The sequence below is a fragment of the Lontra canadensis genome, unplaced genomic scaffold (genome assembly GCF_010015895.1).
Source record: "Lontra canadensis isolate GAN:19392208 unplaced genomic scaffold, GSC_riverotter_1.0 scaffold2, whole genome shotgun sequence".
Lineage (NCBI taxonomy): Eukaryota > Metazoa > Chordata > Mammalia > Carnivora > Mustelidae > Lontra > Lontra canadensis.
In genome coordinates this window covers 9018854-9036305 of record NW_022630996.1, presented here as the reverse complement: position 1 = coordinate 9036305, position 17452 = coordinate 9018854, and the positions used below count along the sequence as shown (strand labels likewise).

The 17452-nt window shown below is 38.6% G+C and overlaps 1 protein-coding gene across 8 annotated transcripts in view; it reads right to left on the bottom strand.

The window, feature by feature from the left end:
• DGKI (diacylglycerol kinase iota) overlaps positions 1–17452 on the bottom strand; it is a 430951-nt gene that overhangs the window by 82587 nt on the left and 330912 nt on the right. For 5 of the 8 annotated variants that reach the window (XM_032868387.1, XM_032868398.1, XM_032868439.1 and 2 more), the window contains 3 exons: positions 13976–14055; positions 11519–11563; positions 11011–11079 (listed from right to left, as the gene is read on the bottom strand). In XM_032868387.1, coding sequence (XP_032724278.1) covers positions 11011–11079; positions 11519–11563; positions 13976–14055 — 194 coding nt within the window. The remainder of the gene's footprint in view (positions 1–11010; positions 11080–11518; positions 11564–13975; positions 14056–17452) is intronic. The other 3 variants (XM_032868409.1, XM_032868429.1, XM_032868419.1) reach the window with 2 other exon arrangements.

The window sequence follows — 17452 nt, the reverse complement described above, 5'->3', positions numbered from 1 at the left end:
ACTAGAGGGAATTACGCTGAGCGAAATAAGTCAGAGAAAGACAAGTATCATATGATCTCACTGATATGACGAATTTGAGAAATAAGACAGAGGGTTATAGGGGAAGGGAGGGAAAGATGAGACAAGATGAAACAGAGAGGAAGACAAATCATAAGAGACTCTTAATCTCAGGAAAGAAATTGAGGGCTGCTGGGGAGGGGAGGGGCGTAGGATGAATGGGCTGGCTCGGTGATGGACACTGGGGAAGCGATGTGCCATGGTGAGTGCTACGTAGTGTGTAAGACGGATGACACACAGACCTGCACCCCTGAAACAGATAATACATTATGTGTTAATTAAAAAAAAAAAAATAGAATGCCCTGTGGAAATCATGTGAGTTAGAATGTTTAGTTTTACCTAAGGCAACCCACTGGTGGGTGTTATAGAATTTTTAAAGAAGACTGAAATAGATGTAAAGGCATACATAGACTGGGCAATTCAATAAACATGTCAGTTTTCTCCAGAAAAATTTACATATTAAAAAGATATATAAAAGCAGTCAATTCTCAGCAAAATTTTCCCCTTGGATCTAATCTGGCCCACACCTACATATGCAGATGAAAGGATCTCACTTGCATTAGGACCTACAAGTTGAAGATTACCTAAAATCAGTGTTAAAATGACGTTTCCATGCAGCAGATGGACAAAATGTAAAACATACCCACAACATATACCAACAACCTATAAAATAAGACAGAAAAAAATCCAGCTAATCAGCACAGCTGGGTGCTAGGACAACATCTAAAAGACCCAAGGGAGAACAGGAGGTAAAGAGCAGGCAAAGGAAGGAAAATCTGGTTATGGCTGAGGTTGTTGTATTTTGATTGAGTTGAAAAACTGAGCCCAAAACTACTTTTAATGAGAAAGTCTGCTGTGGAAAACTGATTTTGCGTGTGTGTTCCAATACAAGTTTATTTGTGGACACTGAAATTTAATTTCATATAATTTATATGAATTGTAAAATATTCTTTTGGATTTTCTCAAGCATTTGAGCATCTGAAAACCATTCTTAGTGCATAGGCTGTGCAGCAGACTAGATGTGACCCTTGAGGTATAGTTTTTTAGACCTGTGGTTTCAGTCATTACAAGACTGCTTGTTTTGTGATTATATTACATTCCGATTTCATAGAAATTGTATTCCCCAACAGGCCCATTTTTTAAAAAAGCTGATCTTGTGAATCATCATGTCATTGCTGTCCCATCAATGGTTGTGATGTTTGATCATTTTTTAAGTAGAACTCGGGAAGAAGATATCCCACAGCTAAGATCATCCTTTATGCTGAATCTGGTCCATATACTACAAGGACTTTTTCACTGGTATCCCTTTGGTATGAAACCCAAAAGACAGCAGTAGAGAATCACACTATAAATTCTTAACATCTAAAAGTTAAGTGGCGTAGTGGTGGGTTGGAAAACTCCTATTGTTGTAGGATGACATCAGACCAAGAAATGAGGTGACAAGAGTGTCTCTGTCCTGGAGGTGTTTAGGAAAGGCAGCTCTATGGAGGAGAAGGAATAATAGTGCAAGGGATGGTATACGGTCCAGTTCAAGTAGAGTCTAGAGACAGTGGAATTCTGGTGGCCGAGAGCACCAGTTTGTGCCCAGGACAGTCCTGGGGCCTCACCACCAACTAATGGAGATTTTGGGCAAATTTCTTATCTATTCCGTACTTTGGATGCCTCATTTGTAAAATGGAGACCATGGTATCTACTATAAAAGGTTCTTCTGGGAAATAAATGGAAGGACATGTGGAATGTTTAACCCATGGGGCGGCACACGTAGATGTGCTGATATCATTATGTTACACCAGTAACGCTGGGGCAGCTGGGACTTCTTTTATTTTTATTTTTTTACCTAAAACAATTTTGACCTTTAAGTGCCTTTGGGGCTCATGGAACACAGGCCACACTTCAGACTAGATCATTCAGATGATGCTACGGCAGCACAAAACTATTTTATCCATAAACATCTTTGTGCTCAAAAACAGAAAACAATGAGGACAGATTTGTATGGGCAGACACAAAAAAGAAATAACTCAAACTAAGGCTGAACTCTGGCCATTGCTGGTTTGGTGCTTGCCCCCGACACCTCTTTTTTACCTTATCAGATGCTAGAGAGTTGCCTCAAAAACAGGGTATTGTTTTCAAGGCCAAGTGCCTTGAAAGTCACCAAAAGTAGCATTTTTCAGAACACTGCACTTGACTGTTCTCTCCCCATTCAATAATATTCCCCATTCAATAGTAACTGTGCTCGATATTCACTTAGTTTCACCAAAATTGTTATTTTTTCTTTTTATCTTTGTTATCTTTTTTTTTATTGCTATCTTTTTTTTTTTAATTTCGATGGTCAGGTGTCACATTACTCTCACATTACTCTTAATCCTTTGACACAATTATATTCAGTCTTTTCAACTAGTATTGATGGGAGCTAATGAAGTGCAAGGCATGTGAGGTGAGAGTCACAAAGGAGAACGAAGCATGGGCCATGTCTTCAGAGGGTGTCTACCGCACTAAGAACCACTGGGGTGCCTTCCAGATATCTTCTCCCCCTAATTTTTGGAGTTGCTATGTATCTGATTTACCAGATTTCAACATCTTTTTTTATTTTTCAAGAGATGGCTATTTTAATTATGATTTTATTTCCTAGCTATTGTCAAAAGCCATTGATTTCAGGAGAAGGATCTTGAGTCGGCTGCCCACAGAACTGGAGCCTGGTAATGAAAACAGCAGAAGATATTAATAGCTGGGAAAGCACACGGAAGGGTCAGCTCACATTTAAGAAGGTTCTTTCCTTTCAAATCTGAAACCTTTGGTCTGGACCAGCGGTTTTCAGGCAGTCCTGACACTGATAGAGAGAGCTAAGACCTGTTGGTAGGTGCAATCCTGAATCATACAATCTACTTACAACAAAGGCCAGTGGCCATCATGTCAACACAGCGGTAGGTTGTTGACTCTCGCTCTCCTTCATCCCTTCCTGCAACTTTAAGTCTTCCACCTACGGCTCCCACCCAGACTCATCTCCATTTTCTGGAACTAAAAGATATGCGACAATCATCTCGACAAGCTGTCAACTACTTGGAGAATAACAGTGGGTGACTGGTAAACCTTCCTTCCTTTCTTTCCTTCCTTTTATAGTATGCTCCTTTTTTACTTGAGAATTTTTCACAAACATAACTGTTTCTGTATTCCTTGGTGGTTCTGTATTAAATAAAATTTAGACCACCAGTCTTTTTACGTTATTGTCTCTACTTAATGTTCTATGTTGGGAAAAATATCCCCTTGAAGCCTATGTTTGGAAGAGATTATGATCAAAATTCACAGAACCTTCCCTCTTGGTTTTGGGGTCACCAGGCCACTACCACAGAGTTCATTTACAAATATCTTATGTGGGAGGTTGATTTGAAGCCATATTCTTATGGCATATCCATTCTGTCACTAAGAAAGCCGTATAATCTAGCCCCATCTGCTCTCCTACAATCTATCCCCCACTATTCTTCTTGAACCTCTTCTTTAGAACCTAAAAGTGAGCCATGAATGAAGAGCAGAGGCTTTGGGAATTTAAGTAAATTCACACAAGTACCCAGCCATTTAGAGGTAGAGTCACAATTCATATGCAGTCTCCTTTACTTCAGAGGTTATGATCTTATATACTCTGTCTTATAGATTCTTGAGGAATTAGAATTAGTGGGGGGTTTTGAAGAATGGATGGAATTTGTGTAGGTCAAGTTGGACAGAAGTTGTGTTTTGACTCAGCTCATGCAAAAACATGAAGAAAGAAAAAGCCAGAATAATCTTAATGGTTATGAAAACCTTCTTTTGACTCTGTCATTCCAGGATTTTTCTTAGTTTCAGCTTTCATTAACTGTCCAACTAATCTTCCATACTTCTTATCAGAATTCACAACCTTTGGGTAAATCAAAATTTTTCCTCTCTCAAATTCTCCAGTCACACTGCTGGCACACTTTCCCCTCCCTTCGTCCCATCTGCTTGAGAATCCCACAGGAATGCAGCAATCAATGAGAATAATAATGAACCACAATTCAGAGTGGAGAAACTGAAACAAGATTCATATAAATTCTGGTTAAATAAGTTTCAGATAACTTGGCTGTGTTGCATGGTTGTAATTCTCAACTCCATACAAGTGACATAGTTGTTTCACATGTGATGTGATCGTCACTGCTGTTACAGCTTCATTTTTGAATCTGTACAGCTCTGCTTACTACAACTTTGTTTAGAAAAGCAATGGCAAAAGCTGTACATAACCTAAATGTCTATCCAGAGAGACAGGGTTAAATAGATACCATGGAGTAGAATAGTAGTTTTAAAAAACTGAGTTAGAGCTTCATTTATTAGCAAAATGTAATTGTCATAGATACTACTGTTAAAAATAAGTTGTGATATAATAGAAGTATATATAGTGAGTGTGCAAAGAATGCAAATCGATTTTTATTAAAAAGAAAAAAACAAATGTGTATCCTTCTATGTCTATGTGTATAACTTTATATAGAAAGAAACTTTATATTCAGAAAGGTACCAAAAGGTACACACTAGAAAGATATCATCCTAAGGTCTACTTTGAATGGGGAGTTAAAAACCAAAGAGAAGTCTAGAATTATACACAATCAGAAAATTAAGATAAGCCAGGATTATAAAACCCGGCAGACTTCACAACACAAGTGGCAAATGGAAGTCAAGAGAACCTTATATCAAAGGTTATATCAAACCTTATATCAAGAGGACCTTAATATCAAAGATAAATGCATATGAAGAAGGATTAAAATTGGAACAGGAATAAAGAGTCTTGAAAAAGATTTCTCTGTAACTTAGAGCCATGGCCCATAAATGTGTATAAAGAACTTTATTTTAACTAATGATGACCACATAGGTGACCAGGTGACCAGGATTCTTGTACTTTCTACATCTTGTCTACCTACGCCCCTTTTTCTCCTACTCAAAAAAAAGATAATCAAAGTATGAGTGATGGTGATGTCAGTAGAGAGGTCCTAGTGAATTTGAAATAATTTTGTTTTAAATAACTGGCATTGTTAACATATTGTGGGTGATGTGCCCTGATCAGGTAAGCAGCTGTCTCCTCACACCAGGCCTGGCACACAGGTAGAGTAGGTGACCATGGCATTAAGGAACCCTGGATTCAGGGGCGGCGGGAGGGTCATGAACAGTGCAGGGCAGAGGAAGAATCAGACTGGAGTTGAAAAGGGGAAATGAGAAAAACAAAAGAGCCCCTCCTAGAAGGGTGAATACTGGCCCCGAGGGTAGACCTTAGCCTGGTGGGCCTGCTAGGGTGAACACAGCAACATGTGCCTCACTAAGCAAGACTGGCCAGAATTATGTCTGCTTTGTGAAGGCTGCACATTAAAATGAATGTAAAGAGACTTAATTTCTGATAGAACAAAAAACGAGCTGAAAATATGCACCTTTCAAAAGCAATCTGACTATGTAGACACCTAAGAAATGCACTTGTGTGAGCAGGGCTAGGTGGCCGGGGGAATTCATGCAAGTCACAGAAATGTGCCACCAGCAAGGACACAGATGCTTCTGGTGCTAACTCAGGACTTCGAGTCCCTTCACTCATCTCCGATTACATAATCAACTCTACAATCAACCAAAGAGATAAGAGACCTGCTCGTTTTGTGATGTTATTTTTCTTCATATAAATGGTGTGATTTAGATGAATATGACCATCCTTGTTATCTAATGTGGGCAGAATCATATCACCTTGGACATACCAGGCTCCTTCCCATTCTAAATGTGATAATCATGTAAAACTGCATGCTCTTTAAATGAATAATGTAACAAATTTATTTCAAAAATCCCTGATATGTGAATTTTTTTTACTGTATGCTAATGGAAAATCAGTTTCTCAGGCTAAAAATACAGCTGCATGCCCAAAAGCAAACCTGTTATTTCTCATATATGTATTTAAAAGTCAACTGGCATCAGTTCTATGTAATTGATAAGGAAATTACCTGAACCACTGTTTGGCACACGTATGCCAAACTTGCCCTTAATTTACTTTCAATTACTCATAGCTGATGCCCACATAATTTAATGAAAGCCCAGCAGCCCCATTACACACTCCAGTAGGTAATTCAATTAAACAGTATTCACCTAGCATTTAACTATACCATCACTGTGAATGAAATTTTTTCTCTTTCATAAAACTGAGGGAAGATGTAAAAGACAAAGAGGAAAAACAGAAGTCCCTCTGGACTGGGAACCCCTACTACATTCAATAATGTCCAGTCAATAACCACTTCACTTGTACATCGATCTCTCGTTTACACACCCACATTTCTCATCTGCCTGCCCAACCCATATACTCATTCCTTTGGTTTCCATTCATTACCAAGTGGATAAACGTATCTCTTTATCCTTGGTGAAGGGACCCACCAGGGATGGGTAGAAACTGTGTGTTTACACCTCTCCATCCAACTATAAGCCTCCTTGATAGACTTGCTACTGTTATTTTTATCTTTCAAAACTCTTTCTCTTCAAACCCCTCTCTCCTCAAACTACCCATAACTCCTACGGCAGCTGAATACAGAAAAGGGATGCCCATTCCCAAAAGCAGCTTTGAACAAGTGAAGAAATAATGACGGTGTGGTAAAAGAGGAAACTGAGAGATAGTATAACATTCTTAAGAGCTCTTTGTGTGAGAATGTCCTCTATCAACAACTACTCTGTGTGTCTGTGCATGTCTGTGTTATTAGCAGTAATGCCTTCACTTGCAACAGACCTGGCCCTAGGCAAGTCTTATTTTAATTCTTTATTTGATCCATTTCTGACAGCTTTGATCTATCCCAAAGGAACCACACTCTACTAAGTCCCTAGCTAACCCCAGTCCTTCCCTGAGACTAAATTAATTCCCAGGATGACTCCCTTAAACTAGTTTCAACCCATCCATTGAAAGACTTCTAAAATCCAGAAAACAAATTAAGGAGAGAGATGAATAAGGATCGTCAACATGAAGAGAAGAGAAATAGATCAAGTATTTATGAGCAAAAGCTGTTTGCCTAGGACAGTGCTCTGATGGACTATATAGACCCCTCTCCCAGAAGATCAGGTCATTATGTAAAATGGAGAAAAATGATCAGAGGATGAACAAATTGATACAGACTCAGATCTGACCAGGATTTTTTTCTTATGGAAGTGAAAGACATTCTAAAGGATGAAAGAACTTTTTGAAAATGGTATATCTATTTTGAAATACCCCAGCCATTCTGATGTTAGTTTTAAGTAAATCAATTCTTAAAGAGGAAGAATCACCTGGACGAATGCCTTTTTTTTTGCAGCTACATTGAATCCTATTGTAGTCTTTAAAAGCGCAGATGGTAGCTCATAATATTCTGGAAAGCACACTCCTGTGTGCCAACTATGTCAGTCCTCCCTGGAACACATACTGTGCAGGGAAATTAGGATGTCTACAGAAAGCCCAACTGCTCCTGGTTCCATTATCCCTGGTTCTGTTATCTTCCTCTGCCCTAGTCACAGATGCCTGTTTCCCTGCCCTATTTTTTCTCATCCTGGTCTTTCCTCTTTGCCTCTCCTGAGGACTTCTATCAGCCTATGGGCCTCAAGAATGTCTTGAGAGCCATCAGAATGACTCAAGGGTTCACAAGCATCTCCCTACTCCCATTAGGGGGCTGGATGACTCCTTGCAGTGGGGGGCTGTCCTGTGCATTCTAAGGTGTTTAGCGGCATTGCTGGCCTCTACTAAGCAGATATCAAGAGCACCACCTGTCCTAGCTGTGACAAACAAAAAAAATGTCCAAATTGCCAATTGTCCTAATAAAGGAGCAAAATCTCCCCGTTGAAAATCACTAGAACAGTTGTATCTCCTTCTACTCCTTAACTTATCAACTTGGGGTTAAAAAGGTACTAATGAAGACCAGAGAGGGAACAGGGAAGGAATTATCTCATTGTAGATGGCCTCAAGAAGCATCCTTTCTACCAAATATGTCGGCAGAGTCCAATTTCTCTAAGAATTCTACCCTATCTGTCAAGCTCAAGAATATCCTGAATCCGCCAGCACAGTGCATTTCGCTTGTCTCACTTATCAGTTCCAGGTTATAAGAGATGCCGTTAAGATGGAGGGGCCTTTGTGTTTTGACCTCAGAGACAGTGTAGGCAGGAATTTTCAGCAGGCTATAAATATCCAGCGCATTCTTGTATAACCCATAATGCCTTGTTAGGTTAATACAAGGTGTCATTGTTGAGCCTTAGTGCTTTGTTGGCAATTCACTATGAATTTGGGAAAGGAAGGAAGTAGAGCGAATGACATGCTTAAATGATTAGGAACTGCCATATGGCTCACTAATAAGGTGACTTGGGCACTTATATACCTTTCTAAATGCTGGTTTTCTCTTGAGTTTTTTCTAGCCTTAGAAAACAGTCAGCTAAAATGTCAGCCGCCAATGAGTGAGCTGATGGGAATTTCCCAACATTTTTCCCCTTAACTTACTGCTGCCATCACAGTTAATTCTCCAGGCTTATCTTGTGTTATCCTATACACGAGAAAGTCCACTTAAATGCATTTAAGGCCATTTGTGGTCCGTGTTTCTGACAGGTCTTTCTTTTACATCGCCCCCTAGCCCCCCATACTGAGACAGACTAGAGACTGACATGATCAGTTTCTGTGTTAGGAAACACAGATTTAATATTAAATTTCCTGCCAGTTGGTTTGGTCACTTTCTTTGTAAAGCTAATAGCACCTCTGTGCCTCGGTTTTTCTAGGTGCCCTCAGAATACCACAGAACTCAATCTACTTCAACTCAGCCTCTCCACAGCACTGACACATTTCACTGCATCCCCCTCTGAAACACATTTCACTCTTGGCTTTCAAGACACTACCTTCTCCTTGATTTCCAGTTTTCCTGCAACTCACCTCAGTTTCTACAACCCTTCTTGACTGATGGTTCTCTTCTTGACCGACTCGGGCATGCAGGTGTGACATCGAGTCTTCTCTGTCTCAGCTCTCCTTGGTGATCACCTTCAGTCTTACAGTTTTAAGTACCACCCACTTCCTAACGTAGGAAGTACAAGTTTCTACCTCTAGATATGAATTTTTCAATGGGCTTTAAAAGTCACAGATCTCATTTTCTACACCCCAAAATCTCTTGGATCTAACAGGCGTAACAAAATTAGGGTGGCTAAAACAGAGCTCTCTAAACACCATCCCTCTTACTCACTCCTTCTCTTCTTGACTGCTCAAGGTCCTAGCCACATGTGAATGTTTATCTTCCTCCCAACTCCTTACCTCAAGCAGCTCTCCTCTGCTCCACTCAGGAAATTTTCTCATTCTCTCCCTACTCCGTGGCCGTGTTAATTCAAAGTCTCGCTCAGGTAAACTTCTTATGCCATGAGCAGAACTTGGGCTGCCCTAGATTTCCTTTATTTCACTCCTTCCTTAATACTCAAAGGCCCCTGTTATTTATACCTCTGCAAGGAGCGTTGTGGGCACAGTAATACTCCTGACACTCATGTTTGGTCCCTGAATTGGTTATCCTATGTGGTCAGGGCATAAAGCCTTCTGATGTGACATTCATAATGCAGCAGTTTTGACACCAAAGTTTGACCTAACTGCAAGGAACCCAAAAAACACAAGCTTTTGATATAGTTAGATGAATAGTTCTTCTGCATGTTTTTGTTACCAAATGACAAATGAAACAAATACCCTTCTCATATTCTAGAGTCTCAACCATTTCCTGATCTCTGGACAAACATACAAATACAGTATAAAGAAAACATGGGACAAAATATCCACCTACTAAAACTCTGACACCAAAATGATGATATCAAGTAAGTCATAATAATAAACAGATGTATTAGTTTCATAAAACTGCTTAGCAAAAAATATCTGAAAATGCCTTGATAAAAATGCAAAATGCAAAATGTTCCTGAGAAAAGAGTACAGACTCTTAAAAAAAAAAAAAAAAGATTCACGAACCCTTATAGGTCTTAGAGTCAATTTAAAAAAAAAAAAATAGAGATTAGCGCTAGCTTCTAAAGGTACTGAGCTTTTAAAAATAAAATTAAACTTAGTGTCTTCAGGTAAATATGCAAATAACCAACAGGAGGAATGTTGTGCTCTGTCTAAAAAATGGAGTGGAAATTAGCCTTTTAATGGTTGATAAAAAACAGTCTCAGAAGTAGAGTTTATTTTCTCAATGTAAACACACCCTAAGTGAATTCTTATCCTTTTTATTGCAGCCATATGGAAGAAAAGACTCTTAAATAGTGGGGCACTTTGTTTGAAACATAAACCTACAAACAAATAAGAACACCAAGGCTGTTCTTGTCAGTATCCTTGGCTGATGGTAGAGGGTATCCACCAGCAGACAGAGATGCTACCTAGAGGCTACAAGATAAAATTTTTAAAAAATTGTTGTTTAAAAAAAATGTTGTTTATATGAAAGGATATTTAGGTGTAGCAAAAAAGAATCCAAAAGCAAATGTGAGGTGCTAAGCCAGGATTCACAGATTGAGACATCTTTAAACACCTATCCCCCACATGGAGGTATGAAAGGGTCTAGGACAGGATTTATTTATGGAGGGAGACTTGGCATGTTCTGACTCCCACACACCCCTCTAGTAGGGAAGGGGAATGGCTTCTCAGAGAAAAGGGCTTTACTGGGACCACTCAGAGCTTCATTTTGCCCCTTACAGTTTGGGGTATATTGTACCCAGGGATCTGAACCATGCCTGAGAAATCTAATTTGTAAGAGGATGGCTTGAGAATGCAACAGAGTCGGGACAGGAAAGTGGGGAGATTGTTGTCTTCCCAAAGACTGCTGGGGCAAAGGATATCTGAGTGTTTTCCTGATGATTTGATGTGGGTCACGAGAGAGAGGCAGGCTGGGTTTCTTAGATCCTGTCCAAAAGACCAGGGTGCACCAATCAGACTGCATTTTAGAACATTTGCTTGATCATTGTGGGAAACAGAGAACTCACTTTCCTGGATGTGAAGAAGACACATGCAGCCCTGGTTGCTAATGGCAGCCATCTTGGACACGGAAACATCTAGTTCAGAGGTGAAATTGACAGACAAGGAGAACAGAGCTGAAAGACCAGCAGAAAAATGAAGCAAAAAGCTTGACTAAATGGTACATAAAATCCACCCTTGACCTGAACTTTTTGCTGAGGTGAAACAATAAGACTTGAACCCTGTCAAGTTAGTTTGAACTGAGCTTCTAATATTTATCACTGAAAGCGCTTCCTTTTATAATCTTTCCTAAGTGACCTGGGAGAAAATCCACAGTCCAAATTTGTGCTACACTAGGATAATCCAAAACCAGGAAAAGGGAAAGAATCAGAATGTCCACTTCACTTGGGTCTTCGAGTGAACTCTATCCCTAGGGAAGATCTGGCCTCTAATCCAAATGAAGCATTGATTGAAAGAAGGACCTTCTTTTTTGGGGGGAGCTAAGAAAACAACCACAGGGGGTCAATTACATGTTACCTGGTAAAGAACTCTCTGGGAGCCAGAAGAAACTGACTGCAGGTCCTAATGAGAAAATGGAAAAAAAAAAAAAATCCATACCTTAAGATTAGTTTGAACAAGCTTCCTCTATACCTCTATCAACTGAACCCCTGACTGAGTATTAAGCTCATCTAGAAAGTATCTATAACTCTTCCAAACTCATCAACCTTACACAACGAAGGTAATGCCCCAAATAAGCAAAAACACACCAGCCTGGAATGAGAGAAGAAAGGCCATTTAGCTACTGAAATCTAGACATCCTAAATAGTTTTAGAGGGGAGTGAGAGCGTTTCAAGGATCAACAAGACCAAAAGTAAAAACCGGGCAATTTCATTTTGATACAAGGGTGCCATATTTAATTTGCACCTGAACTTTTGGCTTATGAAGAAAACTTCTAAAATCCCTTTAAGTACTTAGAAAGAATTTATTGATCTTATACCAAATACAAACTGTCCTAGTAATTGTGTTTCTGCCACTAAGTGCTTGGCAAACACAGGTTTTCATAGACAGCCAGGAGAAAATCACTGGCCACCTCTGCATGATCACGAAGTGCAAATTAATAGGGTTGAAATTAATGAAGTTTTACTGGCAGATTCTGAGAGTCTGGCTCCCTTTATAAAGTTTTATAACTAAGTTGTCACCATGATCATGTCCTGAAGGCTTCCTTGTTAATGAGGGTTGTGATTCTATTCACAGATGTCAGCAATCCTGGGTACATTTGTCTTCATACCTGCTTCCCACGGGAATTTACCAACATGATCTCTGTGCCCAACTTAGTTTTAAAACTTCTCCTTTTTTGACTTCATTTGTTCATTCATTTTTTTTAAAAAAGAATCTCGCTTTCAGTTGACTGTTGGTATTATAAGCATGCCAATAAGTTAGTTTTCACCAAAGTCAATTCATCAGTCATGTCGTAGACTACTGTGAAATCTTAAGTAACCCAAGAATTAAAAAGAAAAAAAAAACTTTGGTATGATTTATGATTTGCCTTTTTATTGCAGGTTTTCTGACAGAGGTTTCACAATAAAATAAGAACACATTTGGAAAAATGAGATATTGTGGCGTTTGAGGAATATCAATTTGGGTCTGAGTCATACACTACTAAGTCCACAAATTTTAACAAGTTGAAGTTTCCCTTGGTAAAAACAAAAATAAAAACAAAAACAAACACAAGTGTAAAATTTGCTGACTTTTCTTCTCTCGCCCCTATCAGTATTCAAAGTTTGGTCTTTACCTCAAAATATATTGTGTTCACAATTCCATCTCTATCCTTAAAAATGCTGAAAAGGAAACTTCATAACTTTTCATGTAACTTTATGCCTCCTAGGCCTGAATTTACTGCCACCAAAAGAACTAGAATCTCAAGTTCAAAGCTAAGTGGTTACAACTTGATGGTATTTTTTTAAAAGATTTTATTTATTTATTTGACACAGAGAGAGAGAGATCACAAGTAGGCAGAGAGGCAGGCACAGAGAGAGGAGAAAGCAGGCTCCCCGCTGAGCAGAGAGCCCAATGCGGGGCTCAATCCCAGGACCCTGGGATCATGACCTGAGCCGAAGGCAGAGGCTTAACCCACTGAGCCACCCAGGCATCTCAACTTGGTGGTATTTTAAGTGCTATATGTCTTCTTTATTTATGATATTTACTTATGGAGAATGTGTCATCTAGGAGAGACTTGTTCATCTTGTGGTGTCTATCAGAATTACCCAATAGCTTAAAAAATACAAATGTCTAGACCACATCCAGAAAAAGATTATTTAAATCTGCACCTTTCATCAAGAAAAAATGATGAAGTGGTGGCTATTTATGTTTTTCATCATTTGTAGAATGAAGAGAATGACTATTCCCTCTCAAAGTTTGGCAAAAACAATCAATGACAACCACAGTGTTAGTTTAGTAGGATTAGTAGGAATGCCACATATGAGGTCTCTTCCATTGTCCTTCTCTGTGGTAAATCAGACTGAGGAGCAAAATGGAGTATCCTGTGTTCTGATACACATTCCCAGGAAGGACAGAAGGTTTTTCTTTCTCGTAGAAGTTATATTTTTTTAAAAAATGTAGTGATCTCTGACCCGAGTGCTAGATACAAAACATTAAATAACCTAACTGTCTATTCTCCATCATGATTGATCAGGACCCTCTGAAATTCTCTACAGCTCAAAAAACACAGGGATGTCGTCTGGCAAGAAGACAAGAAGTTCCAAGCTATAGTTATGGATCACACTAGAGCAATACCCTTTCCCATTTCAACCACCTGTGGAGGGAGAATAGCCGTGGGGGTTGGAGAGAGAGAAGATGTGGTCAGTGCTTAAAGGACGAGGACACAACATTTCCACTTCCTTCCCAGATGCGTCATTTCGGAAGTAAATATATATGGCTGGTAATTGTTTACAAAAATGGAAAACTGAGAAGAAATAATTGGCTAAAGAAACTCACCTCCTGTAGGCGGTCTATGTACATACGGCAAGTCTCCAAATCACAGTCTCCACGCACAACTAGAATACCCAGAGGGATAGCTAAGGGGGAAGGAAAGAGAAAAGTCTAAAATAACATATTTGATTTTCCTAGATTGGCATATATTTGTTTCTTATGGCTAAAAAAGTCTCTCATAAATATTATTAGTGTTTTGGACATTTCAATATCCAAAATTCTCCTAAAACCTTCCCTGGGACCCAATCTCTTTATTTTGGATGCTTTCCCTGCATGAGCTATGCTGTCTCTTGCCACCTGGTCAGCCTTCATTTTGTCTTGGTGGTCCTGGGATGAAGTATAATGCCACAAGAACAGTGGGCTGCAGGACTGGGAGGTGACTTACCGTCAGCTAATAATTTATGCCTGCATTTTCGATAGTCCATGTATTGCCAAAGAGGAATTAAAAATTCTGGACACTTACTCCTTTCTCTCATGAATGTGTGGGGTTTAATATTTCTGTCAGTTTGTGGGTGGTTCCCTGTTCAAGAGACTCAAGCTACTCAAGGCACTGTTGTTACCTGGTGGCCAACACCAGAACTACATAGGCATGAAATGTTTAAAAATAAATAAATAAAAGGTTCTAGAAGGTTTACAGTTTAAAAATCCCATTGACTTTAAACATGGTCAGTGGAAATGCAGTAGCAGCAGGGCTTCAGGGAACAGTTAGGAAAAGCTGCTATGTGTCTTAAATACCTTCTATTTAGGTGGCGGCGAATGTTCCACAACGGCTTTAACGGATAGAACACCCTACATCACAGATAAGCGCAAGATTCCTGAAACATTGTCTCCTTTCCAAAACTTCAAAAAATGTATTGCCTATCTCTAATTTTAAAAGTACAGTTGTATAATAAAATCCATAATTTAACCAAAAAAATACCCTTCGAAATTCTGAATTAGCCAATTACAGTTTAGCAAACACGTGATAGGACACTGGTATTCACTAAAGATTTTCTAAATCTTTCATTCATGGAATTGTTAAAGTCTTATCATCAATAAATGGGTCTGAAAATGCAAAATGAATTAAAAATTAATAATATAGAGCATAAAATACATATAAAACACATGGAGAAATTTTGAAGAACCCACAAGGTCATAGAGAAGATACCTATACACAATAATAAGTGTAGCATAGGCTACATTAAATGTATGAGCTTAGTCATTTGAAAACTGTAGGAGCTAATTCTTGCCTGGAGGGTACTTTTAGGCTCTCTGTAAGATATGAAACCCCATTGTCTCTTTTAGTTAGAGAAGTGAGGACAGTCTGAAGAAAAAGAAATAGCTTCTTCCTCATTATGACCTCTTAGATTGGCAACCTAAAGAAACAGGGTGTGATACTGATGCCTCCAATGGAAACCAAAGTCCTACATACATAAAGCTTGAAAGCATCCATCATTGGGTAGAATGTGTAACCATGTGCATAAGTGTGGACTCTCTCATCAAGAATGACTTGTTTACCTTCGCAACCATAATGTCTGGTAGAGCAGTGGTAGATAGTCAATAAGAGTTTGTAAAAAGAGGAAGAAGGGCTTAGAGAGTAAGCGTGAAAGAGCTAAGTCAGCTTTCCAGGGGAGGCATTAAAACAAAGGTTTGGAGCAGGAGACAGAGCATGTGTTAGATTGGGGCAAGGGGGTGGGTAAGCAATAGGGTAAAGAGCCTTGCAAGTGTCCCGTGTTTAGGGGAAATAATAATCTGGAAAAGCAGTTTTTCTCTTCTTGTTGAATATAACCAGAAACATCAAAAAAGTCATCAGTATGGAAATCATGCATCTTTAAAAAATGGAAAGGAAATTCAGTGAGGAGATTCCTAAAAGTATTGATTAAACTAATCATCCTCGGCTAGACCACCACATAGGTCCAAATAAGGTTACTTACTTAGGTAAAGAAAGATTAAGGATTTCTGACACTTAAGGAATGAGTAGGAAAAGCTAGAATTTTGGCTTAGAAAGTCAAATATTGTGGAAATAAAATGTAACTTACTAACATGAGAGCCCATGTTAGAATCTTACTTAAGGATGTTTACTCTTAATTTCAAATGTGAGAGTGTAGAAAAGTGAAACTTAGTCAATACTTATCTATTTACTTAAATTAGGAGACACATTTTATAGAAATGCAGGAATCCTGTCGACATCTCTGATTACCTTCAATTTTCAATACTTGGAGTTAATCTGATCATAAATTCAATGTACTTGGTAGCAAATACTTTAAACTACAATTAGAGAGTAGATATTCCAGATCTGAAATCAAGAAGGTAGTGCTAGGAAAAAGTTTTCAAAGACCTGTCATTCATTTCCTACTGTAAGTATAAAGTCAGCTACTCTGCAATATTCCTCAAGAAGTCAATTAAGAGAAGGAGTGCTTTTGATTGATGTTACCTATTAATTGGGCTTAAAAAACCCATTCTCTACCACAATTTCATATCATGATTACTGACAATTGCTGTCAAATATATTCTATGAAAGTAGTAGCATGCAGTACAAAGGATTTATAGTCATTCTCTCTTGGATTCAAATCTACTGTTTAATCTTACAAATTATTCACATTAGCTCTCTGGTCCTGTAAATTACTCAATTCCTCTGATCCTTATAGTGATGACTATGGTATTTAGGATAGATAGGTATCTTCTCAAATTTTGTGAAGAGTAAATGCAACACTCTATTTAAAAATGAATAACCAAAACATCAATGTTCTTTCTCCTGTACTCCCTTTACTATCTTTTGAGCAACTTTAGCTAGAGAACGAATATATCTCATCATGTATCTTTCATTTCGCCACAATACTATAAGGATTAGCTGGTAGTTCCATAAACTATATTCCTGTTTTCTTAAACTTCTACTCTTTCTGTGATAAAAAAAAAAACAACAACAAAAAAACTATAGTATAAAAATACTGTGACCTGACAGTTTCATTTGGGGCTTGACATGGTGGAGAAAGCAGAAATTTGTGGAAAGTTGTCATCTTCCTTTAACAAAATGGACAACTAACTACCACTGCAGTGGTTTCCTTCATATTAACTGGCAACAATGGAAGTAGTTATCACTTGGACATTAGCATCATGATCCCTGCTCCTGATGATTCATCTTATTTTGGCATTAGAGACTTTACTTGATGCCAGTAAGCAACAGCCAACCCTCAAACTACATAATGGAATTTTATTGCGGGGACCAAGTAGAATTTATAAGTTCTAAGCAATAAAGAACAAGCCGGCTTCTCAGTTAAGATGGCAGATTTAACACCCACATTTTCTCTTACAAGAAATGCTGCTAAATTACACTAAATGGATTTTTTTAAAGGTATAAACCAAGAAAAAAGAAGAGAAACAGTGAGCAGATAGTAACAGATGAAGCAGGTGGAAAATTGGTAAGTGACCCAGAGCTCCTATAGAGTCTAATCCTAAACCATGGGTGGGATTGATGAGAACAAACATGATTTATACACTAAAACC